We start from the raw sequence: 21,871 nt of genomic DNA on the forward strand, positions 1-21,871 counted from the left end.
CCGCGGAACCTGATCGGAGATCTACGAGTCTTGCTTATTATCGTGTGTACGAAGGTTGTGATAGGGGGGTCTCAAGCGTCAGGTAAATTATCTATTCATTTATGTTCAAATACCCGAATACTAGATGCGCATGAATAGTTTAACTGGGTTGATATTGCGTTTTCCTCGACGGCAATTCCTGAATGGACTAAGTTGTGACTACAACAGACTTCTTTCCCGGCTTATATACATGTCGTTGGCGAGACTTATAAGTAATAATACAATTTCTGGGAGGTTTGACGCAAGCTTTGACTTTTCACAATTGTGACCTTGTTTAGCTGAATCCATCCTCGCGAAGCTCCTTCAGCAAATTCTGTACCTTCGCCTTCTTCCCTCCTTTAGTCCTCCTCTCCGCGGGGCCGTGCACCTTGACTTTCTCGTGAGCGCTGTATATACCGCCCGAGTTGGCTGAAAGATGAATGACTCTTGGTTTATTTCCTCCCTGAGCCGCGCGAGCCCGTACGCCGCCGTCATTAGGTACCGGGCCTCCTTTTCCGAGTCGGATATTCCTAGGGACTCTGGTCTTGGCCCCTAAAGCCCAAAGATCTCCCCACTGCGCCTTGCGCGCATCGTGATATGCCGTCTTGCTGAAACTTTTAGGAACGGTCCATCTCTCGATCTTTCCGTGGGGTGTGCAGAGGTCGAGCGTCACATGACCACGGCGCTTAAGAGGAGGGAGAATGTTTCTAGGGAGTGCTAGTGGATTGGGCTGTTCCGTCGCATTCTCGTATCCCTTGAAGGCATTCTCAGCCATATCTGCTGCATCCTCAGGGACGGGGGTTGCCTCCATGTCAGGTAATTTTCCACGTTGAATAGCGACAAAGCTAAAATTAATATCCTCGTGATTACGATGCGTGCTTCCATGCACCTTCTGGAGAAACGCTGGTCGAATGTATCGTTGGCTGAAGTGGCAGAAATCCTTTCTCCCACCACTGAGTCCTGGTGTCAAGTACATGGGACATGCCTTATGATTGGTACAAGGAGCAATAATCATGCCGTCTTCGCGGACTCGTTGGTCCTCTGTTTCAATAGACTCGGGGAGAGGACCAGAGCCGGGCGCGACAATGAATTCGTTGAGCAGTCGGGAACGAACATCTGCTACCGCTTCAAAACCCCGTGGATGGCCTTTCTCCATCACGATCAGGACACCGCCTTCAGGCGACAGAAATTCCCACAGATTATCCAACATGGCCTTGCGTTGGAACTCTCTTTTTATGGGCATCATCAGATGAGAAGCGATAATGACGTCGAATTTCTTTTTGGGCAATGGGTTGCCGCCAGAGTCCAATAGGTCGGGTTGGTGACCAGAGTGCACATAGTCGGGTAGCCGAGGGAGAAATGTGGTATTATCGAGAAATCGCGATATTCGTTGGCGTAAATGTTCAGATCCAACCACAACTGTTTTCTTTCCTGGTGGTCCATGCTTTGGTCTCTTCCCCCCTTCGGACATAATCTCCCATTCAGCTTGCAAAACTTGCTCCCAGGCTGCCAGACCAGCTCCACCTGCACCGACATCGAGCACGCGAGGACCTTCGCCATTATTTCTAGATATGAGTTTAGAAACCCATTCCGAGCCTAGACGCTTTCGAATCTCAACTAGTATGCTCATAACAGACGCATACATTCCCGGTAAGTTTGTTGCAATGTAAGCATCGGCTTCAATCTCGCTCATCTTGTGGTGACTAGCCTCCATAGCTACTGGATTCTGTGGCGCATTCTTCCTCGCCGGGGGAGTAGCAACTGAATGAGGCAGCCCAACACCGCCAAAGACTTTCTCTGCCGTTTCTTTGACATGCTTGATATCTGTTCGATTGAGTAATTCGCCAATGGGATTTACAAAATCTGCTTTGGGAAGGTGGAGAGTACTAGGATAGGGTCCCCATTCACCTATTCTCGTGTACTCGTGAACGCGGTTCATCGAAGGTTGAAATCTTGCATCTGGCTCGTCTTCGTATTCATCTTCTTCCTCCTCCATTTCTTCTTCATCTGCCGGATCTTCTTCTTCGTCATCGACTTCGTCCTCTTCCGCGGCTCGCAATCTAGAGGTTTCAAAATCTTTTTGTAGCCTCAACAAGGCAGTATATTCTCTTTCATTCTTAGCCACGGCATTTATATAAGTCAACCCGGCTTCGGATGGTAACTCGTCCAATTCTGCAGCCTCAACTGGAGAAAGATCCGTTGCTTCTTCACTCGACTCTTCTGGGGGGGAGATTGGGACATCCGTTTCGTATACGAATTCCTCTAGCGTTCCATCCTCTGTTTCCCGAAGCAGTACCTTTTGTGACAGGTCTCGCGGCAAGTCTTCAGTTTGGAACTCAGAAGTGGATATTCCTACATCTTCTGGTCGGGTCTCTCGTAAAGGAGCACCATACAGCCTTTCGTAAAGCTTGTATTCCTCTTCGTTCAAATAGCCTTTTGGTAAAGTATCGCCAAATGCGTGCTTTGCCTGTCGTACTGTGGTTTCGATATCACTTGGTTGCGACTCAGTCTCTGTAGGTTGAACATCCTGAAGCTTGCGCTTTGTTGTTGAGAAGAAGCGGACATTATTCTTCCGCCCGAGTGATAGACTTCTAACGTTGGATATCGGCCGGGATAATGATCGCGGTGGATCGGGTCGCAAACCAGCAAAGCCGTTTTCAAACAAGTTGAGCAGACGAAGTCTGCATTGGGGGCAAGCTCCTTGGACCCTCGTAGCAGATAACATTGTGCCCGATTGCCACCGGCTTGATATCCCGTACCTCAAGAAGTTGAATAGAGCAGAAGGTGGAATGAAGAGATGGCAAATGTTCACGGTGGGCAACTTTTTTTCATAGATTTAGACGCTAACGTGCTAGCTAAAAACCCATGGTCGCTCTGTCCACTAAAATGGCGGGTATTGTCAATTTGGCCGCCCCCACATCGAAACCATGCACCCGCATACCCTCGCTGATAAGACGATAAGGATTGTATGCAAAGACAATTGAAAATGGAGGACGAATGATATAGCTGATCATCTCAAGAGGTCAATTCAGGTATGTATTATGTAGAACCTAACTTTACACTTCACAGATAATTAATACAACCAATTTGGTGGATTATACTTCTACCTCCCAAGGTCGGCCAACGTCCTAACTCCGCCAGGCCGAGCAGAACCGCCCTGCCCTCCCACTTTTTGGCCACCTTTCGCTTGGGCGGAAGTCGGTGGTGCGCTCGGGCTATTGACGTTGAACTGTGACTTCTCGGCTGCTTTGTATGCATCGAACTGAGTTGTATCATTAGCACCATGCGACATATCCCACGGGACGAAAGCTGGAAATAGGAGGAAGCCTACCGAAAAGAGTGACACGAAGTATAATCCGAAGAAAGTCACGATAGCATTGAAGAAATGAAATGGGCTGAATCTCCACGGTCGGCCACCGAATGCCTGGCCACTTCGTCTCGCGGGTGTGCTAGAGGAAGCTGGGCTACCTCCAAGAGTTCGTCCAGGGGTTTTGAATGACGCGCCCGGCGCACTGGTACCGGCTAACTTAACAGCCTTCTCTACAGCAGACGTCAGGGCCGGCGGGTTCGCGCCTTGTATTGTCTCTATAACGGAACCGTTCTTGAAGATGAGGAAGGTGGGCATCGCGCGCACGCCGTGGGACTGAGCGATGGATTGTTGGTTGTCGACGTTGACCTTGCAGAAGGTGATCTTGCCAGGCTTAGTGTACTTCGTCGCGAGCGATTCAAAGGTGGGAGCGATCATCTTGCAAGGACCGCACCAGTCGGCATAGACTAGAAGCGTCATTTGTAAGCAACTATGAGAGATCGCGACGATGCGACAAGGCAAGTGAAGACTTACAGTCAGTGACCACGATGGTCGAAGACCCCAAGATACGTTGCCACTCATTTGAAGAACTGATGTTTACCGTCATCTTGGCTATTGTTTTTGTTGATAGCAGGTGTAGAATACCTAGTCGTCAAAGTCGTTGATAGAAAGATGGATGGTTTCTAGGTTATAAGTGGACCTAACGATGGCGGCCGATGACGAACGGCTGTTCTTAGGATAAAGCTGTCCAAATTGGCATTAGGTATGTGCCTAGGATGTACCTTAGTACCATTCCTTAGTCAAACATTTAGTATGGGGCTAGACAAGCGTGGAAGGTGGTGAGTGGGGCGGTAAGTTTCTGCCGGCAAAACATCCGGAAGTCAATTTCAGTTAAAGATTTCAAGATTCACCACCAAAATGAAATGCGATTCATCTGAGCTCATTTCGTAACTTCCTCACTTTTTCCTATTACGTACTTACGATGGCGGAATATGGTAATGATAGGCAAAAGGTGAGCCATTCAGATTTTAAGATTTGCTAAGTCCTAATCTAATTTGTCTAAAGAAACGTCGACTTACAAAAGATGGCGATTACGTGGATACATCAAAGCCGACTGCTTTCTTCAAGCCATCCAGAGGTCGAGACTGGACTCTTTCAGTAGCTATCCCCGGAAGCGTATTATCAACGTATGTCATGCATCTTCTTCTTCTTCTTCTCCTTATCTTTCTGGAAATCTACTAAATATCACATCTGCAGTTGTCGTCGTGATGACCAACGCACTGGCATTATTTCACACATAGCACGTGCCCTTGCTGTCTTCAGCATAGATGAAGTCATCATCTTTGATGACTCTCATCCAGATACCCGAGCTAAAAATGTCGATCCGGCTAGCTACACGGGTGATGTAGACCCGTGCGGGTATATTGATCATCTTCTACAGTATCTAGAGATGCCACCTTTTATGCGCAGAACCTTGCTACCGATACATCCCAACTTAAAGCAGGCTGGTCTCATGGCGAGCTTGGATATACCTTCGCACCCTCATCAAACTGACTGGTTACCTTACTGCGAAGGCGTAACTACAACAGGGATGCCAAAGGGTGGGAAGGGTACTCTCGTCGACGTTGGGAGAAAGGAACCAGTTACTATTAGTCACGAGGTACCGCCCAAGACCCGTATCACTGTTCAGATCGACGAGAGCGACCCGTCAAAGGCAGAACCGGTGGATCCTAGTGCGCCGCGCACAGAAGGTGGCTACTATTGGGGCTACTCTGTGAGGCGCTGCGGCTCACTTGCCACTGTCTTTGAAGAGTGTGCTTACGAAGGAGGATATGATCTGAGCATCGGCACATCAGAACGCGGTCTCTCTATACCCGAGGCCTTTCCGGATAAGAAGAAAAGGGACTGCGTAAGCTTCCAACATCTCCTCATTGTCTTCGGTGGTCCTCGAGGTCTCGAATATGCAGCAGAAAACGACCCAGAGTTAAACGGCATGGGAATTGTGAAGGGGAGAACGAAAGAGTTATTCGATCACTGGGTCAACATCCTGCCGGGACAGGGAAGTAGAACGATTAGAACAGATGAGGCTTTATTCATTGGATTGGCAGGTCTGAGAAAGCTTTGGGATGGGAAATAAGCGACTGGGCAATTGTTAGGAACCCTAGAGCAACAGCAATTGCATTTTGACGGCAAGCAACCGATACCCCATTCTGCTAATTTCACTCTGAATTTCTATTGTTGATATACCAAATATCTAGGGACGTGGCCCAATCGTCGTGAAGTCAATATCATCAACTTTCAGCTCCCATCCCTTTCCCCTGAACCTCTTGGGCCATATGCCGTTCCTGCCCGGGGCGAGAATCCCGTTCGGGTCTAATACATCCTTAATCGTCTCATTGAAACGCATAAACGCCGAATTATTCCAGTTGTATGTACTAGCTACCTGATCGGCGAACAGGAGATGCGTGCGATATTCACCAAATCCCCTCGCGGCGCACTGATCTATCATCTCACGCATGAGACCTATAAATCAGGTTAGCATGTATGTAATACCTCAACTGTCACTTCTTCAAAGAGGGCTATTAGGTGACACATACGTATGGCGCGTTTTTTAGCTTCAAGGTCCGCCCTATCATATATGATATTCGTGATATACTAACCAATCCGAGTCTCATTAGCGGTCTATACAAGCTGGAAAGAGGCAAGGGCGAAGAGATGCTTACGTGGATTTCACGACCAGCTACACACAGCGTCGGAAACAAGTCGAAACCGTGCTTTTGATGCGCTGCTACGATTAGCTCATGTATCGCGCGAGCATCCTTGCCACGCGTTGGCGCAATTGGCGAGAAGAATAAATGAGCACCATTAGGTACCCAATTAAGCCAATCTAGATCTCTCAGAACCGGCACGCCGCTGCACACCGAGGCTCTGGCGTGTATATAATGATCGGCTGGAAGATCGGTGGGTAAGAAAAATCGCGAGCCTGCGATCTTTCCGAACTCTCCCTTAATGAGTTCCAGCTGCGCGGCGATGGCCTCCGGCGGTCCGTATTGAGTCCCGTAGAAGACCCAAGAACAATCGCCAAGAGGTAACTTGGAGGCCGCAGATCGGATCTCTTCACGAGTCATTGGACCAGTCCCATCGTGGAAATCTTTCTTACGTCCACCGGTAACGCCGAGCTCCTGGATAATGTGGCGCAATTGAGGAATATTCCCCAGTATGCGCTTCTGGGCTAGGGGTCGAATGATATCTACGATGTGCTCGAAGTCTTCATCGCGCGGGAAAGTGAAGCAGTAGGACTGATGTCCAGTTTCAGGCATCAAATGGAAACCCATTTTGGTCACGATTCCAAAATTGCTCTGCGAGAAGATACCGTCGATGGCTGGGCCGAACGCATGTTGAAATGATTGCCAGGTAGGATTATCCGCTCCATCTGGTCCCGGCATTGCGCCCATTCCCGTACGCAATACTTCACCGTTAGGTAGGACGAGCTCCATTCCGCAATGGTTTGCGAAGTGGTCGCCGTACGGCGTATAGCCAACGCCACGGTCAATAGCATTGCCTAATACACTGCCGCCGCCCAGGTCGGGAGTGTCTATCCATAACGGAAGCTTTCGATTCTGTATTTCCTCGTAGAGCTTGAAGTACGTCACACCAGGCTCGACAACACAGCTAGCGTTCTCCGCGTCGATGTTGACAACTTGGTGCATCCGTTTACCAAGGTCGACGACTATCGCCCCAGGCATACGAGGAGCTGCGCCTCCATAGCCTAGATTCCTGCCGATGGAGATAGGATAGATAGGGATACCGAACTTGTTAGCCCAGCGAACCGTGACCTGGACTTCTTCCGTCGATCCGGGGTACACCGTCGCGCTACTGACGAGTTCTTCCTGATCCGCGATATGGAATGCATCGTGAGTGTTTGGGTGCTCCATGTACCACCCATCCACTAGCGGCTTATCGTTAACTTCAACATTCTCATCCCCTATTTCTGCCCTCAACTCCTTGACCGCGGTCTCGAATTTCTCTAGGGACACATCTGGCGGCAGCCGAACCGGACCCTTCCTCTGCTGACTGACTGGGAGCGTACGGTTGGAATACAAGCGAGCATGCGCATCTTTAGCTTCCTGGCTCAGTCGTGCCGGCGCCCCGCTATGCTTCTCCTTTAACGACGGGATGATAACTGGGATGGTTCGTGCCGTCATGATAGCTGTGGTAGTATACTTGTCTAAGCTCTTCCGAAGTTCCTCTATCGTCAAAGTCACACCTACCGTCTACGAACTTCTTCACCTTCTTATTCACTATTTCTCTAGCATCAATAGTTCCTACCATTTACTCCGCTCCCAGTTTCCCCAGTGTAAAGCGGGACAATGTGTTGTTATAGGCGGGGTTGAGGTTGGGGAACCTTCGGCAGATGCAACCCCGTGCTAATGATGATCCCCCATGGGGTATCTCATTGGTGTTTTTATGAAGATCATGCTAGTAATGTTCTAACAAGGTGATATGTCAGATTCTTATCCTTACAATAGTGTGTGCCGCATGCTCGTCTTGAAATCAGGATATGCGCCTCACCCAATACACCTTACGACTATATAGCTAATACTCCTTAGGGACCGGTCTACGTTACAGACGATGTCACATACCGTTAATAGGCGGTTAACCTTAGGACATTGAAAATAATTAAATATAAGACGAAGGGAGCAAGGTTCTCTGACCGGTGAGCTATATATACCCATGTCTACGCGTGATAGATGAGGTATGTGATGCAGATGATATCAATAAGGCTGAATTGCAATGTCTAGTTCCATCAACTGCGTTCGGCTTCGATAAACGTCTTTTCTTTTATCTTTAGACATGTACTCGCAGTTATGTGCCGTATACTCTGGGACACTGGGAACAGAGATGCCCCTTAGCAAAGCTTAGTGATCCCGGCAATCCTGCAAAATAGGAGACAAAATCCGGAGAAGTGGGTCGAGAAGAATCTACCGTCACAACAGGCCTATTTGCCATGGCAAAATAGGTTAGTTTGATACGTATGTGGCGGTAATGTATCTCGGCGAAGACCTGCTGATGTAGGATTCCTTCGGCATGAACAAATATCGAGGACTCCGCAACCTGCAGCTAAATATTGGAGAACCCCCGAGGACATGTCTCGGGGAAATGTCCAGTTTCGAGTAAAACGTCTTGTAACAACTTATGTAACAGTATTAGAAGTCGCTCGCTATGACTGTAAACGGTGCTGGAAAGGAGCCTATTAAGGGTGAGTAAAGTAATGCATTCATTTGACTGTTCATTCATTGAGAAATAAGAAACATTACTAAACCTGCCAACCCCACAGCCATCGTCATCGGCGCCGGCCTCGGCGGATGCGCATGCGCGCTCGCCCTCAAGCACCACGGGCACTCGGTCGTCGTGTACGAGCGGCTCAAAGGCTTCCGCCGGCTCGGCGACTCGCTCGGGCTAGGCGAAAACGCGCTCAAGCTGCTCGAGCGATGGGGCGGCGCGGACCTGTACCGCAAGCTGACGAGCATCGGCAACCAGGCGCCGGACATGCAGATCCGGCGCTGGCACGACGGCAAGATCCTCGCGCAGCAGCCGCTCATGGACATGGCGGGGTACATCGGCCACCGCGGCGATTACCACGAGGCCTTCATCCAGGCGGTCAAGGACGCGGGCATCGAGATCAGGATGGGTCGGGAGGTCGTCGCGTACGATGAGACGAAGCCGAGCGTGCTGTTCGCGGATGGCGCGGAGGATGTTGCGGATATTGTGATTGGTGCCGATGGCATTAAGAGCCGCGCCAGGGAGCTAGTGCTGGGGTTCGAGGATGCGCCGAAGAGTAGCGGGTACTCGTGCTATAGGGCGTATTTCCCCGGAAAGCATTTACGGGAGGATCCGCTGTGTCGCGAGTTTGTGGATCATGATTGTGTTAATATTTGGTATGTCTGCATCATCTCCCTAGCCCCTTTTTCAATTCTTGGGTTATATGGGCATCGATGGGCGAATGAAGAGCTTAAGTTTAAAATACAGGATTGGCAAGGACACACATCTAGTCCAGAACACGCTTCGAAACGGCGACGAGTTCAACTGGATCGTGACGCGCAAGCTCTCGCACGAGGCGGATATGGTGATCAAGGAGTCGTGGTTCCAAGAAGGCAATATGAACGAGGTCAAGAAATCGCTGCAGGACCTGGACCCCCGCATACGTGCCGCGGTCGACAAGACAGAAGCTTGTCTGGATTGGAAAATCTGCTATAGAGACCCGCTACCGACTTGGGTGTCTAAGAGTCATAAGATCGCGCTATTAGGAGATAGTTGTCATCCTCACCTACCGACCAGCGCGCAAGGAGCGAGCCAGGCGACGGAGAGCGCAGGCGTGCTGGCAGTTTGCTTAAAGTTGGCCGAGAAAGGAAATGTTCCACTAGCGGTAAGAAAAATCGTACCTTCTACGAAAAGTCTAGTCTGACTAATTGAGCGTAGACAAGATGTTACGAGAAATTGAGATTCGCAAGGACCAGGGCCAGCCAGACGAACGGGGAAGATTTGAGAGACCGTTGGCACAACGCGCTCAAGGATGTGGACGAGGGCGTAGAGATCGACCCCGAGTCTGTCAAGATGCGCAATAGGTGGCTGTATGCTTTCGATGCCGAGGCGGACACGCTCGAGCGCTGGGATGAGGTGTCGGCGCTGGTTAAGGAGGAGTTGAAGACGGGGAAGATTACGCCGTTATGCTAGTCCAGCTGTTGGCTTGAATTAAACATGGTAATTTGAATATCTACCTACCTATGCATATTTAATAATGATTGTTCGTGAGGTGACGTACGTTTTTCATGTAGTCCTTCGAGGTATCAGGAGTTCACGTATTACCTATCCCGTTATTCCTGCATTACCTCATCTACGTCTATCATTGGTCTATCGCTACTAGTAGTTTAAGTGAGTTGCCGAAAGGGGTAATCCATGGAATAGTAACCTAGAAGCGCTGTGGCTGGCATATTAATATAGGGGCTCATCCCACCCCTTTTCTCTCGATAGAAGCCCGCGACTCTCTTTGGTCTACGTATGTAACAATGTTTACCTATTTAATATAATTGCATCTAAATATTCCCACTTCCTTGACCTTTCGCCCCTTTCAACCTCGTCCTCAGGTATACTGAGTGCTAAGCCCCTGACGCCTCAACAATATGTGGCTGTGCAAATTCTTGAAGCTCACCAAAAATTCGAGGATCTCGGTTCATTCTTTCAATCTACAACGACCCCTCACCCTAACACTTCTCACTTTCCACGATGTCGGGACGTATAGCTAAGGTTATATCGACCGAGTTGCTCGTACGTGCATAGGCGAATTCAATCATAAAGGGGTTCGCTAAGGATTTCGTCAGGACAATAAAGATGCGAAATGGCTCAATCTTGTGAAGTTAGTCATAGCTCCGAAGATTACGTGATCAGAATATATATCCCATCTTCCATTGTATAATGATTGAATATTTATTTTCTCGTGTCTGACTTTAAAACTTCACAGGATTACATACGAAGATGAGAATGGCGAACCCCGCACGTGGGAGGCGATGAAACGCTCTGGGCGGCCGAAAGACAGTATTGTGGATGCTGTGCAGATGGTCGTGATCGCTCAGAAATCCAACGGCCCAGAACTTCTTCTAGAGAAGCAATTCCGCGCACCGGCAGGCAAAATCGTCATTGAGTTTCCAGCCGGTCTCGTCGATGAAGGCGAGACCCCTGAGGAAGCAGCTTTGCGCGAATTACGAGAGGAAACGGGCTACATCGGCGAAGTAGTGCTGGATCGTGGAGGCAAACGACCTGTTCTATTTAGTTGTAAGTTCAATTGCCGTATCAACAATATAATCCGTATGCTAATCATTTCTTAGCTCCTGCATCTTCGGGGTAAAGTCCTCTGTTTCTAATTTTCGCATATGATGATTGACGAACTGATCATTCACGTAGCTCGAAGAACTTTCTTATCCACCTCAAGGTAGACACTTCTAAAGAAGAGAATCAAAATCCGAAGCCTCAGCTAGAGGATGGCGAGTTCATCGAGACTTTCTGGGTGCCGTTGGGTGACTTGTACAAAGAATTGAGGAAGTTGGAATCTCAAGGATTTGCCATTGATGGTAAGCTTGGCGTGTTTGCTGAAGGTCTCGAAACGTCGAAGATGTGGTCAATTGAATGAATGCCGCACTAAGCATTGTTGTCTAAGTTTTTTTAGCAAACAATGTCTTTGTCCGTACTTACTCATGTCTCTTCTCAGGGGCCATTCACAGATAAAACTAGAATAGATTAATCAAATCATTTCGAGAATCATGCAGCATGCGAAATATCATTGGAATGGCTGTATTAACCAGAGAAGGATTCAGCATTAAACCTCCACACCCCCTAATTCATGTTATCGCAGATGTAATATATCGGGAGGCTATGCGTCAATAACGCCACCTTCCACGCGGTTCATAGCTACAGTTTCCATATCTGGAGCTTTCGATTATATCATTCATCTAAGAAGTCATTAAGTTAGTCATAACGACTCCTTGAACTTTATGTTTCATAATACTGTTGTAAGCTCTCGAGTAAGGGGTGAAAATACATTCACCCCTGTTAATCGAGATGTATGCTAAAGCGGCACCTAAGGGGTTTATTCTTTTGCGTATTATCTCAGTCCTCAACCATCAATCATGTCCTACGGGCCTCCTGAGGTCTGTAGCTAGGTAGGCAATGACTATGACAGCACGAAGGGCCTATGTCACATACACAAGAAATTGACAGTTAAACTAGTTCATTCACTTGCCTTGGCCCGCCAGGAAATACACATCATGAGCTCTAAGGTAGTTCAGTTTTTTTATTTAAATACTTCCTTTCCTCCTTCTTCCACTGGATATTTTCCTCATCTACCTTCACAATACACAATACACACTCTACCAAACCGGAAACTGAAAAGACAACAAGCAACCTCAACGACACAACAAGTAAATTCATAAACAACAACATGTCTCAGCCATCTTCGTGGAAATGCAAGTGCGGACGCTGGAACTCAGCATATGAGGAACGCTGCCAGTGTGGCCTCACCAAGCCTCAGCCACCCCCAGCCCCTCAACCCAAGCCCAAGTCAACGAACTCGATCGCCGACAGAGCTTACCTAGCTCATATTGCTCATAAAGCTCACCTAGATGAGTCGACGCAATCCTCTTGGGCCAACGGACTGGCCTAGTCTGGACACGCTTGCCCAACCCTCAACAATTCGTCTCGACGCACGGGACCACATGAACGAGACGTATTCTACCGCGAAGGACTGTGGGCAATGAAACCAGGCCAATGGGGCTTCGGGATCTCGATAGAGATCATTTTTGGGGGGCGGTTGGAATTTTAATAAGCACTACAGCTTGCGAAATGTGTTCATCGCAGACTATGGATGAGATGTTCGGAAGGAGGGAATAGGAGGAAGGAAATGATAGGATCTGAAAACTTTCGTTAATTGAGACTTATATAGCAGAATAAAAAGAACAGACGTTCTTTTTAGCATTGCCACGAACCCCTAGCTTTGTATAGGCAGGTGTGGTAAACATATAGGAAAGTGTGACCAATTCATTGTTTAACCGTGAGTTGACATTCCAATTGTTATGGAATCTATAATGGAGAGATTGTATACGAAATATTTGCTGCTGCAATCTCCTGGTATAAATATTATTCCATGTGTGACCGACCTCTCTGTTAACTGGGGTTAGTATTGTTTGCCATGAAACCGGTCATCATAGTCGCAAACCTGGTGCTTTTACAATGTTATCAAGATATACACATGTTAATCTAAGCTTAGTTGTATGGCTTCTGTTGTTAATACTTACGTGGCTCCAGCGGCAGTAAGGTCTGTTGTCAAAGTTTGCTAAGACTGGAACTATAATAAGATAGGTAAACTATCGTCGCTCATAGTATGACGGTGGATTCATGTTGTCCTATCTATCGAGTGCTTGGAGCACCTAAGTACTCATACACTGTATATGCTTTCATGTTTCAGCTTGGTTTTCATGAGAGCCTCCACTCGTGTACTTTGCTAACAGCATCAAGAAGACAATTTCGCCCCTTGCGCAACAATCCACCAGACACATCAACAACATCTAGTCGTCATCAAACCCGCCGCCACTGACTTTACCATTCTTAGTCGTACCGAGAATCTCAGCAATAGGTTCATATCCGTGCATCTCGCGGAGCACATCACCTATGGTGCGCGGCATAGATCTCTGTGCATGAGCATGTGAGTATGAGTTGGATGAATATTGAAAAATGGGAAGATGTAAGTATAGGTGAACATCTTCTTACCTCAATAACTCTCCAATTGTATATATTCCCGACAGTACCTGACCAGGCTGGAGGGCTGCAGCGAAGATAGTCAGTAACTATCTGTTAATGTGATCATCTGTGCAGCAAGATAACTCACTTTGAGGAAAGCAGCGTGTCCCCGCCCTTCGCTGTCCAGGTTAAACTCTCGTGCTTGCTCGAAGATGATTTTTGGCTAGATTCACCGGTGCCGTGACTGTTTTCGGTGGAGACGGAGCCGGAAACGTACGGCGAGGAGAAGTTGACACCCGCCGACACTGCCAACCGGTCCATCTTCTCAGATGAGTTTGATGCAGCTATTGCGGAGGTGAGCTTCGTGCTGTAGAGATATCCTCCGAGCTGAACGCTTGTCGAGAATACCTCCCCTTCACGTCCAAAGAGGCAATTAGTAATTTGCGATCCGTCTCAGTCATAAATGATTGGAAATACATACCGTACTTTGCCTTGAACGCTTTGATCTTTCCAGCTTTGATGGAGGCATCGGTCTGTTTAGCAATGTCTTCGAAATGCTTTTTGCACTCTTCTGTCGGCTCCAGAGACTCGTGATCAAGATAGACGATCACTCGGGGGAACTACATCGCCAATGAAGCATAATTAGCATCTCGCGGATACAATTTTCCCTCGTTATCATTCCCAACAAGATGGAACCCGGACTACCTGCCTTGTATGACACTCGCATAACGGATTCGAATTTGCCAATGGTAGACCCGCTTTGCTCCGTATGATCACCAGATACACCCGCAGATGCCCCAGCCGTGTAGCCAAAGATTCCACCGGAACTACAGATATAACATTAGCTGTAGCTCTTGCCAGGAGTAAAGGGGATGGCTGACGCAGAAGCTTTGACACTGTATGACGAAAAGGAGTTGTCAGCGGCCGATTGTTGAGCCTCGTTCGTGATCTCTACCACAGAGACAGAGGAATCATCAAACACCTGGAACTCTGGGATCGTCGTGTCTACAGCGGCTTCATCCTATCAATACCGTTAGTGTTGTAAAAATCAGCAGAACGGGGCTCTCGTACATCGTCTACGACGAAGATCTCTGCCTTTCGGCGTTTCAGTTTGAATACTAGCATACGACGAAATGTCAGCTTTGCACGACGATTCAACCTTAGCCCAGTGCAACATACATGGTCGGCGTGCCACCACAGCTGAGCGGGCTGACGCATCAATCCGATACGCATGCGTCAGAATGTTGTTCTTGACGACCACTTCCCATTCCTTCTCTGTCATATCAGCGGGGTGTCTGTCAAGCGCCAGTTAGCATGTCAAGAGAATCCCAAAAGGTATATGGACCGTATGAACTTACATGGTTATGTTTCCAGCGCTAGCAGCGAATTGATCTCCAGAGAGGGAACTCTTATTCCAACCGTCGGAGAGACGATTCTTATTTGGATCGCCCTGGAGTTTCTTCTCGTCCTAGACGAATATTAGCAAACAGGGTCTTCTTTATATTTAAGGGTTAATATGACATACAGGGAGCTCGTGTTTGAGTTCTGGGCCAGTTCCAACTTTGTCAAGTTCTTCCGGAGTTGGTCGAATACGGTTCTTGAGCAGAAAGATCGTAAAAAGGACCACAGAACCCGCTGCATGATCCTTGAGCAAGGCCGTGTTCTATAAAATGTTAGACCGAAAAGTAGACAACAAGATGGCGGAAGAGTGGACTGACCGTTTGTGTGGATGACAAATACTGCGCTAAGGTCATCGTCCCGCTAACAACAGTCTGCTTGTCGTCGAGACAGAAATGATCCCGGGCGCCCCTGAAAGATAAGTTGACATCAGTCAACAGCCTGTGCTAATAGAACAACGTAGCTTACATCTCGGGAACACATGACCGCAGAGAAGACAAGGGGATCTCAGACACAGTAGTAATCTTGGATCCAGTCTTGATTTTATCAAGAATGGCAGAGAGCTGGCTTGGTGTTGTCGATGTTGCTCGGTTACTATACTGTAGATCGAACCTGAGAAGAAATTCGGACTTCTTGAGGACATCCTCAACAGTTGTTGACCCACTAGGGGTCTCTTTTTCGGGAGCCATATTTAGATTGGTAAAGGCCGTATAGAACAAGCAATAGTTTGTAATCGACTTGGTCAGTAAAGCGACTGACAAGATGGCGACATGAGCTTATATTTATACATTTTGGTGGATAAACGGACGTCTCGATGTATAAGGCATGTAGCCATGAAGGAGATGTCGCGATCAGCAAAGCCCGGTGGATTAAGAGCTAGACGAAGAAACCTTCTTAGCCGACTTTCTGCAACAGCTTTCACAAGATGATGTACCAAGATTCAGTTCAATCTTTTTCCAATTTCCAGTTGAGTCTTTGGTCGGGCACGAATTGTCTCATGCAATAACTCAAGCCTCTTACAACATATATTGGCGGGGGGATACAGGCCGCGGAGGGATCGACACCGTTAGATATCTGAATAGGCATGCGTGGCTTGGACTAAGTTACACTAAGGGAGCTGAGACGGTAGTGGGCCGACACGGACGGCCCGCGCCGGCCATTGGACAAGGTATCATTGATGCGGTGTAGATCGCATTTCAGCCAGAGATCACAACGCTGGAGAGGTAGCCAACGAAATGGGGCGTAGAGCGAGTACTTAGTAAACTATTGGAATCTTGCATCTCCTGACGTCGAGACAGGTTACACCAAGGCCGCTCCCTTAAACTTGATGAGCTGAAACGGTCACGAGAACTCTGCAAGGAGACTATGCGTCTATCACATATTGCCACAGGAGAAGTAACAATCAAAATCATAATCGAAATCAACCGATGGCATGAGACGGTGCCCTCGTGCCCCCGTTCCCCTGAAATCTTTTAAGCTCCTCCTCATAGCCCTCTCCTTGCTTCCTTTCCCCACCAGATTCAAATTAGATTTTCAGTGTAGAACTTCGCAGTTGTTACCCCTCGGTTATCGAGTCAACAGGTAGATATTCACGATGGCGACCGACGAATCTCTCACGACGTGCGAGGGCATGCCTACCGACGGCAGCATCGCAATCGCCAACTGGGGCGGCGACAACTCGGCTATATACTACACAGACGCGAGCCACGGCGTCCGCCAACGTACTTATGATCGAGGCAGGTGGGACGGCGGCACCGAGTCCGACATCATCTTCAGGGCCAAGACTTCGACGCCGCTCGCTGCCATGCAATGGTTCTCCAGAAAGGATCATCCCGAAAACGACGTGGTTAGTCACCTACTCCGTTGAATTCGTATCCTTATAATAGTAACTTGTTTCTGCCCATTTCCATCCGGAGCCGTTCTCGTGACTTCTGCTAAGACACAGGGATTGCGCAGAACAGTATCCGTTTCTACCACCTCGACGACATGTGTTACATGAGAGAAATGTGCTGGGACGGGGGCATCTCAGGATGGCCCGCGACTACCAAAGCGAACGCCGGCACCTGGTTCAGCGGTGAGCTTAACCAACACTCGGCCGTGACGGCGGGAAATTCCAAGATGGCTTCCGTATACTGGGCCAACTACCTGCGCGTCATATATCAGGCGTCCGATGGCTCTCTGCGCGAGCACTGCCGCGACTACATGCAAGATTGGTACGCTGGTAAAACCCTTCCTTGCCCCGCTGGTACTCGACCGTATAGCGGTACGGCCATTGCCGCTGTGTCTCGAAACCCATCGGCTCCGGAAGTCTTCGTGTTCTTCCAATGCGAGGACAGCTACGTGTACATGGCCAAGTACACCGGGTCGTGGTCAGTAGGCGGTCCACTCTTCAAGGCACAGAGGGGATCAGGGCTGGCGGCGGTGATTCGGCCGAGCGAGAATGTAAGTCCTCCTACTTCCTCGTCCATGCTACCCCGATTATATCTCCTTTCCGAAGCCGTAACAGGTAGCTATGAGAGACTAGATAATCTGACAAGCCTACCTACCTAGGCAATCCAAGTCTTCTGCGCGAACGAATATGGCATCCTGACGAAGCACAAAGGAGAGCCAGGGGAGTGGAAGACCACCCCCGGCAATCAGGAGCTGCTGGAGAATACGGCGATCGCAGGGCGAGTATACAAGCGCAAGGCGGACCAAAAAGAGATGGTTGCGCTTGTCTTCGTGCTCAAGACCAATGCGCTTTCTAGAAGCGCCGCGTACAGCACCGAGCAGGGCAGGAGGGTGTTAGATGGTGGAAACGTGTCACGCTTTTTGAATCTTACCCATAAGGCGTATCATGAAGAAAACGGGTTTGTAGGAGGCGGTGGCTTTGACGACGACTAGACTAAAGACTTCATCAGTATGGTGGCTACCTAGGTATTTACCTAGTAATCTATTGTTTGGAATATTTCATTTGTTGGTATTCCTTCGTATCGCTCGTTGAGGATACTTTCACATGTTAACCATACCATGATCAATTAAAAAATTCTTACCCTAACTTCAAGGTGCCGAGATACTAATCCCGATCTTTTTCCATTTTTATCACGAACACATGAGGCTCCGCCCCCATCCACCGATCCGATCCGATCTGATCCGAGCCCGCCCCGGTCCTGTTCAAGGTGGTTGATCAACCGTTGAACAGCGTCAGGGAATTGCCTGCAGCTGTGGATTGCGCCGCAGCTGTAAGCTACGTCTCAAGTGAAAGCTAGAAGCAAGAGGTAAGCTGGTAGATCGCTAGTACGGGGTGGGGAGTGATCTTGTTTGACGCCTAAACCTCCTCTAAAACCCGTTAGGGGCCAAAGGCCCCTTATATATTCGTAGATGTTACACAAGACTGCAGCCACGGCGCTGCTACCCTTGCTCTTAGCCTCTGACGAATGGTGTCAGATACAATTTCATAATTTTAGTGTTATCAGGTGGTCCGTGTGTTTTGATGCCTTGATGCCTTCAAATCTCTGGCTTTCACGTGATCTCCTCTGAAACACGATATGGAGACTATTGAAGATTTTGCAGTTAGTCTTGGCCAGAATCTCTTAGATTGAGAAGATAGAATTTTCTTTCTACAATTAATTGAATTATCAAGTCTCACGTTATTTTGACAAATGGCCAACTAGTTGAACGTGGCCGTGGAAGCTAAACCCTTTTCGTTGCTTTGAGCCAATCAGATCATTCAGTCCCTTTTAGAGCCAATCAGAGCAAGGATCTGCAAAGGGGGACAAATCTCTCCCGGAATTTTGATCGAGATACGAAATAATTCTCGGGCAAAGGCTAAGATATGTAAGTTACCTGCTTGAAAAGAGCTGTAGCTGCTTAGGGTGGTCCCGGGTGAGGCCAGATATGGCCCACGCCAAGCTAGACTGTAGCTGGATTAACCTGATCAGACGTGCTTGAGCTAGGCAAATGGAGTCAGAAAAAGTGCCCCATGTGCTAATCTTACCGTATTACACTGTAGCTCAATCTACCCCCTGAATTGCATAATCGACACCTATCACACGCTACAACACGTATAAGCTGCCTATGTGGGCAAAATAGGGGATGGTTTAAGTTACAGTACAATACAATTGCAATCCTTTAGCACATGGGGCACTTTCTCTTACTCCATTCTGCCAGGTCACGTTTTTGATGAATGAGTTAGAACCCGCAGAAACAGGTTCTGGCGGTGGTCACTTTATTAAGCAGACTCGCCCTATTAACGATCCTTAACTACACTAGAGCTTATTGTTATTGCTTGTCCCCATTACAAATAACAAGATACCCTTAGATATCTAGGTAAATGCGGGGATAAAAGGAGAATCTGGATATGGTCGATTTGCCTGTGGGTCATGAGAGATCCTTGGGGGTTTTCTCATTGCTTGTATATCCAGGTACTCATTGCCTTGTCAGTCCTTGATCATGTCTTACAGGTCTCGTGTGATATGTACCTAGGTAGGTAGCCAGGTAATAGGTACGACAACACGAAAGACCAGAGTCATGTACGTGAGAATTTAACAATTAAGGCAGTCTACTCACTTGCTTTAGTTGTCAAGAAATTCCACATCAGAAGCTGTTTACTTTTGGATTTAAAAGCTTCCATCTCCTTCTTCTCATGAAACTTCTTGTCACTTTCACGCAAAAGATTTACCAACACCGCAACCATCACCACAATACGTAACTAACAGAAACAAGTCAATCAAGCCAGATAACGTTTCAAGATCTACGAATCATACTACCAAGATGGATGTATCACATTCGTGGAAATGCAAGTGCGGACGCTGGATGTCGTCGAGCGAGAGGCGCTGCGTTTGTGGCCTCTTCAGGCCTGTCCCGCCTCCGCCCAGATCCAGGCCAAATGGCTCGGTTAGCGACGCAGCTCATATCATTCAGCTAGCTATGTCGGTGTCGTCTTCTGGGACTAGTGGAACAGGCCAAACTGGATACACGCTCCCAGCCCAAGCCGGATACACTCTCCCGGAACAAACTGGATACACGCTCCCAGAACAGACTGGATATAGCCTCCCGGCACAGACTGGTTACACTCTACCAGCCCAGACCGGCTATACTCTATCAACCCAAACTGGGTATACTCTCCCACCGCCAACGATTCGTCTCAACACCGAAGACCACATGGCACAGGCGTATGCTACCATGAACGGGTTAGGGTACACTCTCGAGTCTAATTCGGGCGCCGCGAGTTCCACGGCTAATACGGGCAATACGGGTACTACTGACTCTACGAGCTCTAGGGCCCCCGGTGCTTAGATAGAGATTCTTCGGGGAAGTGATTATGATTCCATACAGGCATTGCAGTCTGCGGCACATATGTATTCATCATGAGCTATGAATGGAATACTATGAAGATATGAAGACAGGGAAAGATTATTGGTAGCAATGAGTTACTACATTATTTTCTGGATTTCCATGGACTGTTTCCATTGTTCCCATTCAGCTCTAGATCTAGCTAACTCGATTTATATTCTTGCCTTGCCAGTGCAAATAAAAACCTCAGAAATCGTAGGCATATGTTCCAGCACAATAGTCATGTTAACGAGGTTCGTATTAAATCTTGCAACCCCCCTAAGGTGGTTTATATCCTATGGAGGTAGATGATACGATATCACTCAGATTGGTGATTCGAAGGTATGCCACAATAATCCTTAGGCCTTTCTCATCGCTTGAGTACTTATTTACGCATTGTCTCACCAGCCGTGGATCATACTCTACGATGACTTCGCGAGGTATACCATGACTATGGCAACACGAAGCATTCGAATCATCATGTATTCGCCGTTTTTTATTTAACAACCTCTTCCTGCTCTGGTCAGGAAGGTTCTTCTTTCCATCCTACCTCAATCAAGTCTGTCGATATTTCTGGAGAAAGTGACTGGAAATATGCTACATTAAGGTCTTTACATGTCAGGACAATATCTATTTATACTCCATCTCCTCCTTTGCTACGATGTCTGACCCAGTGCCATATGCGTGGAAATGCAATTGCGGTCGTTGGAATCCAGGTTTGGACTCGAATTGTAATTGCGGCCAATCCAAGCTTCGACCACTCGCACCAATTCACACGCCTCCACCTCCACCACCCCCAGTTAAGATCATGAAATTTGTAGTCGTGAACCCGGGTCCAAAATAGGCGGCCTAGTTTGCTAGGTTAGGTCTAGAGATACAGGCACCTCAACGAACAGGTCGAAAATCTATGGCTCAGATGAAGAAATACATTTTACGATGAAGAATCAGGATACAATATAAAGCCTATGAACTATGAATGAAGATTTTCCGAGGTGATTGTGTGTTCGAACAGGACCGCCACTGCAGCGAGCAGGACGTATCCGTTACGGGTTATGGATGGAGTTTTGAATGTTGGAATGGGGATAATTACCGAAATTGGATAATACTCGTTTAAAGAGACTCAGCTGATAGTATTAAACGAATTGGATCATTTAAAAAGCTACCGGGATTTGTTGTTAGATTCTACTTATTATTTGAATACCGAGTTGTAGGTGCCCTTGCCCCCTTTTCCCCTTTTCCCCTTTCCCGTGTCCGGCGGCATCCATTTTTTGTGGAACTCGGCAACCAAACGGAGCCGTTGAACACCCGGATCCCCCCTTAACGGATTGAAATGGACGAAATTTTCTGAGTATATATCTCTCGACATATTAAAACAAATATCATATATATCCATTTATTGTAACAGATTGGAAAGCTTACAGAAAAATATTGATCATCCTAATTCTACCTGTATTTAATGATAATTGAGCACTTATCTTGAAAATGGGTTTTCTTTGCCTGAACCGGGGTGATTTAACGTAGCGCTAATTTGTTGGACCCCCGCTAAGT

General features: G+C 47.9%; 9 protein-coding genes across 9 annotated transcripts; 5 read left to right on the forward strand and 4 right to left on the reverse strand.

The window, feature by feature from the left end:
* Positions 1–75: 75 nt before the first annotated feature.
* Positions 76–2,862, reverse strand: F4807DRAFT_413896 (Rsm22-domain-containing protein). The gene has a single exon (XM_047996914.1). It carries the CDS (start codon positions 2,741–2,743, stop codon positions 314–316), a length of 2,430 nt encoding a protein of 809 aa, XP_047857172.1. The 5' UTR covers positions 2,744–2,862; the 3' UTR covers positions 76–313.
* Positions 2,858–4,217, reverse strand: F4807DRAFT_413898 (thioredoxin). The gene is made up of 3 exons (XM_047996915.1): positions 3,860–4,217; positions 3,350–3,792; positions 2,858–3,280 (listed from the first exon to the last, which is right to left on the reverse strand). The coding sequence occupies exons 1-3, from the start codon at positions 3,930–3,932 to the stop codon at positions 3,122–3,124; spliced, it is 675 nt and encodes a 224-aa protein (XP_047857173.1). The 5' UTR covers positions 3,933–4,217; the 3' UTR covers positions 2,858–3,121.
* F4807DRAFT_413899 (DUF171-domain-containing protein) lies at positions 4,218–5,848 on the forward strand. The gene is made up of 4 exons (XM_047996916.1): positions 4,218–4,337; positions 4,391–4,512; positions 4,583–5,514; positions 5,584–5,848. The coding sequence occupies exons 1-3, from the start codon at positions 4,308–4,310 to the stop codon at positions 5,460–5,462; spliced, it is 1,032 nt and encodes a 343-aa protein (XP_047857174.1). The 5' UTR covers positions 4,218–4,307; the 3' UTR covers positions 5,463–5,514; positions 5,584–5,848.
* On the reverse strand, positions 5,583–7,824 carry F4807DRAFT_413909 (vanillyl alcohol oxidase). The gene is made up of 2 exons (XM_047996917.1): positions 6,049–7,824; positions 5,583–5,980 (listed from the first exon to the last, which is right to left on the reverse strand). The coding sequence occupies exons 1-2, from the start codon at positions 7,528–7,530 to the stop codon at positions 5,861–5,863; spliced, it is 1,602 nt and encodes a 533-aa protein (XP_047857175.1). The 5' UTR covers positions 7,531–7,824; the 3' UTR covers positions 5,583–5,860.
* A 724-nt stretch (positions 7,825–8,548) lies between these two features.
* On the forward strand, positions 8,549–10,060 carry F4807DRAFT_450287 (putative monooxygenase; the record flags this gene model as incomplete). The annotated part of the gene is made up of 4 exons (XM_048000110.1): positions 8,549–8,585; positions 8,664–9,264; positions 9,356–9,752; positions 9,806–10,060. The coding sequence occupies 4 exons, from the start codon at positions 8,549–8,551 to the stop codon at positions 10,058–10,060; spliced, it is 1,290 nt and encodes a 429-aa protein (XP_047857176.1).
* Positions 10,061–10,406: 346 nt separating this feature from the next.
* F4807DRAFT_413916 (ADP-ribose pyrophosphatase) lies at positions 10,407–11,639 on the forward strand. The gene is made up of 5 exons (XM_047996918.1): positions 10,407–10,651; positions 10,705–10,739; positions 10,845–11,155; positions 11,209–11,224; positions 11,285–11,639. Exons 1-5 carry the CDS (start codon positions 10,610–10,612, stop codon positions 11,508–11,510), a joined length of 630 nt encoding a protein of 209 aa, XP_047857177.1. The 5' UTR covers positions 10,407–10,609; the 3' UTR covers positions 11,511–11,639.
* A 1,559-nt stretch (positions 11,640–13,198) lies between these two features.
* Positions 13,199–16,160, reverse strand: F4807DRAFT_413920 (uncharacterized protein). The gene is made up of 12 exons (XM_047996919.1): positions 15,479–16,160; positions 15,331–15,421; positions 15,138–15,275; positions 14,971–15,080; positions 14,792–14,907; positions 14,684–14,730; positions 14,494–14,633; positions 14,322–14,439; positions 14,094–14,232; positions 13,761–14,025; positions 13,643–13,697; positions 13,199–13,563 (listed from the first exon to the last, which is right to left on the reverse strand). Exons 1-12 carry the CDS (start codon positions 15,697–15,699, stop codon positions 13,441–13,443), a joined length of 1,563 nt encoding a protein of 520 aa, XP_047857178.1. The 5' UTR covers positions 15,700–16,160; the 3' UTR covers positions 13,199–13,440.
* Positions 16,161–16,167: 7 nt separating this feature from the next.
* F4807DRAFT_413924 (uncharacterized protein) lies at positions 16,168–18,439 on the forward strand. The gene is made up of 3 exons (XM_047996920.1): positions 16,168–16,856; positions 16,967–17,452; positions 17,561–18,439. The coding sequence occupies exons 1-3, from the start codon at positions 16,605–16,607 to the stop codon at positions 17,891–17,893; spliced, it is 1,071 nt and encodes a 356-aa protein (XP_047857179.1). The 5' UTR covers positions 16,168–16,604; the 3' UTR covers positions 17,894–18,439.
* A 1,476-nt stretch (positions 18,440–19,915) lies between these two features.
* F4807DRAFT_413925 (uncharacterized protein) lies at positions 19,916–20,301 on the forward strand (the record flags this gene model as incomplete). The annotated part of the gene is made up of 1 exon (XM_047996921.1): positions 19,916–20,301. One exon carries the CDS (start codon positions 19,919–19,921, stop codon positions 20,285–20,287), a length of 369 nt encoding a protein of 122 aa, XP_047857180.1. The 3' UTR covers positions 20,288–20,301.
* Between the last annotated feature and the right edge of the window lie 1,570 nt (positions 20,302–21,871).

This window comes from Annulohypoxylon truncatum (genome assembly GCF_022578515.1).
Source record: "Annulohypoxylon truncatum strain CBS 140777 unplaced genomic scaffold F4807scaffold_6, whole genome shotgun sequence".
Classification (NCBI taxonomy): domain Eukaryota; kingdom Fungi; phylum Ascomycota; class Sordariomycetes; order Xylariales; family Hypoxylaceae; genus Annulohypoxylon; species Annulohypoxylon truncatum.

What these genes read in the sequence shown, in the direction of transcription:
- F4807DRAFT_413896 (XM_047996914.1), bottom strand. Translation starts at nt 2,743, where the DNA reads ATGTTATCTGCTACGAGGGTCCAAGGAGCTTGCCCCCAATGCAGACTT.
- F4807DRAFT_413898 (XM_047996915.1), bottom strand. Translation starts at nt 3,932, where the DNA reads ATGACGGTAAACATCAGTTCTTCAAATGAGTGGCAACGTATCTTGGGG. An exon ending in GACCATCGTGGTCACTGACT is followed by an intron (nt 3,793 to 3,859) that starts GTAAGTCTTCAC and finishes TGACGCTTCTAG; the next exon opens with TCTATGCCGACTGGTGCGGT. An exon ending in ACTTCGTGTCACTCTTTTCG is followed by an intron (nt 3,281 to 3,349) that starts GTAGGCTTCCTC and finishes GATACAACTCAG; the next exon opens with TTCGATGCATACAAAGCAGC.
- F4807DRAFT_413899 (XM_047996916.1), top strand. Translation starts at nt 4,308, where the DNA reads ATGGCGGAATATGGTAATGATAGGCAAAAG. An exon ending in ATGGTAATGATAGGCAAAAG is followed by an intron (nt 4,338 to 4,390) that starts GTGAGCCATTCA and finishes ATTTGTCTAAAG; the next exon opens with AAACGTCGACTTACAAAAGA. An exon ending in CCCGGAAGCGTATTATCAAC is followed by an intron (nt 4,513 to 4,582) that starts GTATGTCATGCA and finishes TCACATCTGCAG; the next exon opens with TTGTCGTCGTGATGACCAAC.
- F4807DRAFT_413909 (XM_047996917.1), bottom strand. Translation starts at nt 7,530, where the DNA reads ATGACGGCACGAACCATCCCAGTTATCATCCCGTCGTTAAAGGAGAAG. An exon ending in TAGCTGGTCGTGAAATCCAC is followed by an intron (nt 5,981 to 6,048) that starts GTAAGCATCTCT and finishes CGGATTGGTTAG; the next exon opens with TATATCACGAATATCATATA.
- F4807DRAFT_413916 (XM_047996918.1), top strand. Translation starts at nt 10,610, where the DNA reads ATGTCGGGACGTATAGCTAAGGTTATATCGACCGAGTTGCTC. An exon ending in TTATATCGACCGAGTTGCTC is followed by an intron (nt 10,652 to 10,704) that starts GTACGTGCATAG and finishes GGATTTCGTCAG; the next exon opens with GACAATAAAGATGCGAAATG. An exon ending in AAATGGCTCAATCTTGTGAA is followed by an intron (nt 10,740 to 10,844) that starts GTTAGTCATAGC and finishes AAAACTTCACAG; the next exon opens with GATTACATACGAAGATGAGA.
- F4807DRAFT_413920 (XM_047996919.1), bottom strand. Translation starts at nt 15,699, where the DNA reads ATGGCTCCCGAAAAAGAGACCCCTAGTGGGTCAACAACTGTTGAGGAT. An exon ending in AGCGCTGGAAACATAACCAT is followed by an intron (nt 14,908 to 14,970) that starts GTAAGTTCATAC and finishes GGCGCTTGACAG; the next exon opens with ACACCCCGCTGATATGACAG. An exon ending in TGTGGTGGCACGCCGACCAT is followed by an intron (nt 14,731 to 14,791) that starts GTATGTTGCACT and finishes GTCGTATGCTAG; the next exon opens with TATTCAAACTGAAACGCCGA.
- F4807DRAFT_413924 (XM_047996920.1), top strand. Translation starts at nt 16,605, where the DNA reads ATGGCGACCGACGAATCTCTCACGACGTGCGAGGGCATGCCTACCGAC. An exon ending in ATCATCCCGAAAACGACGTG is followed by an intron (nt 16,857 to 16,966) that starts GTTAGTCACCTA and finishes GGGATTGCGCAG; the next exon opens with AACAGTATCCGTTTCTACCA. An exon ending in TGATTCGGCCGAGCGAGAAT is followed by an intron (nt 17,453 to 17,560) that starts GTAAGTCCTCCT and finishes CTACCTACCTAG; the next exon opens with GCAATCCAAGTCTTCTGCGC.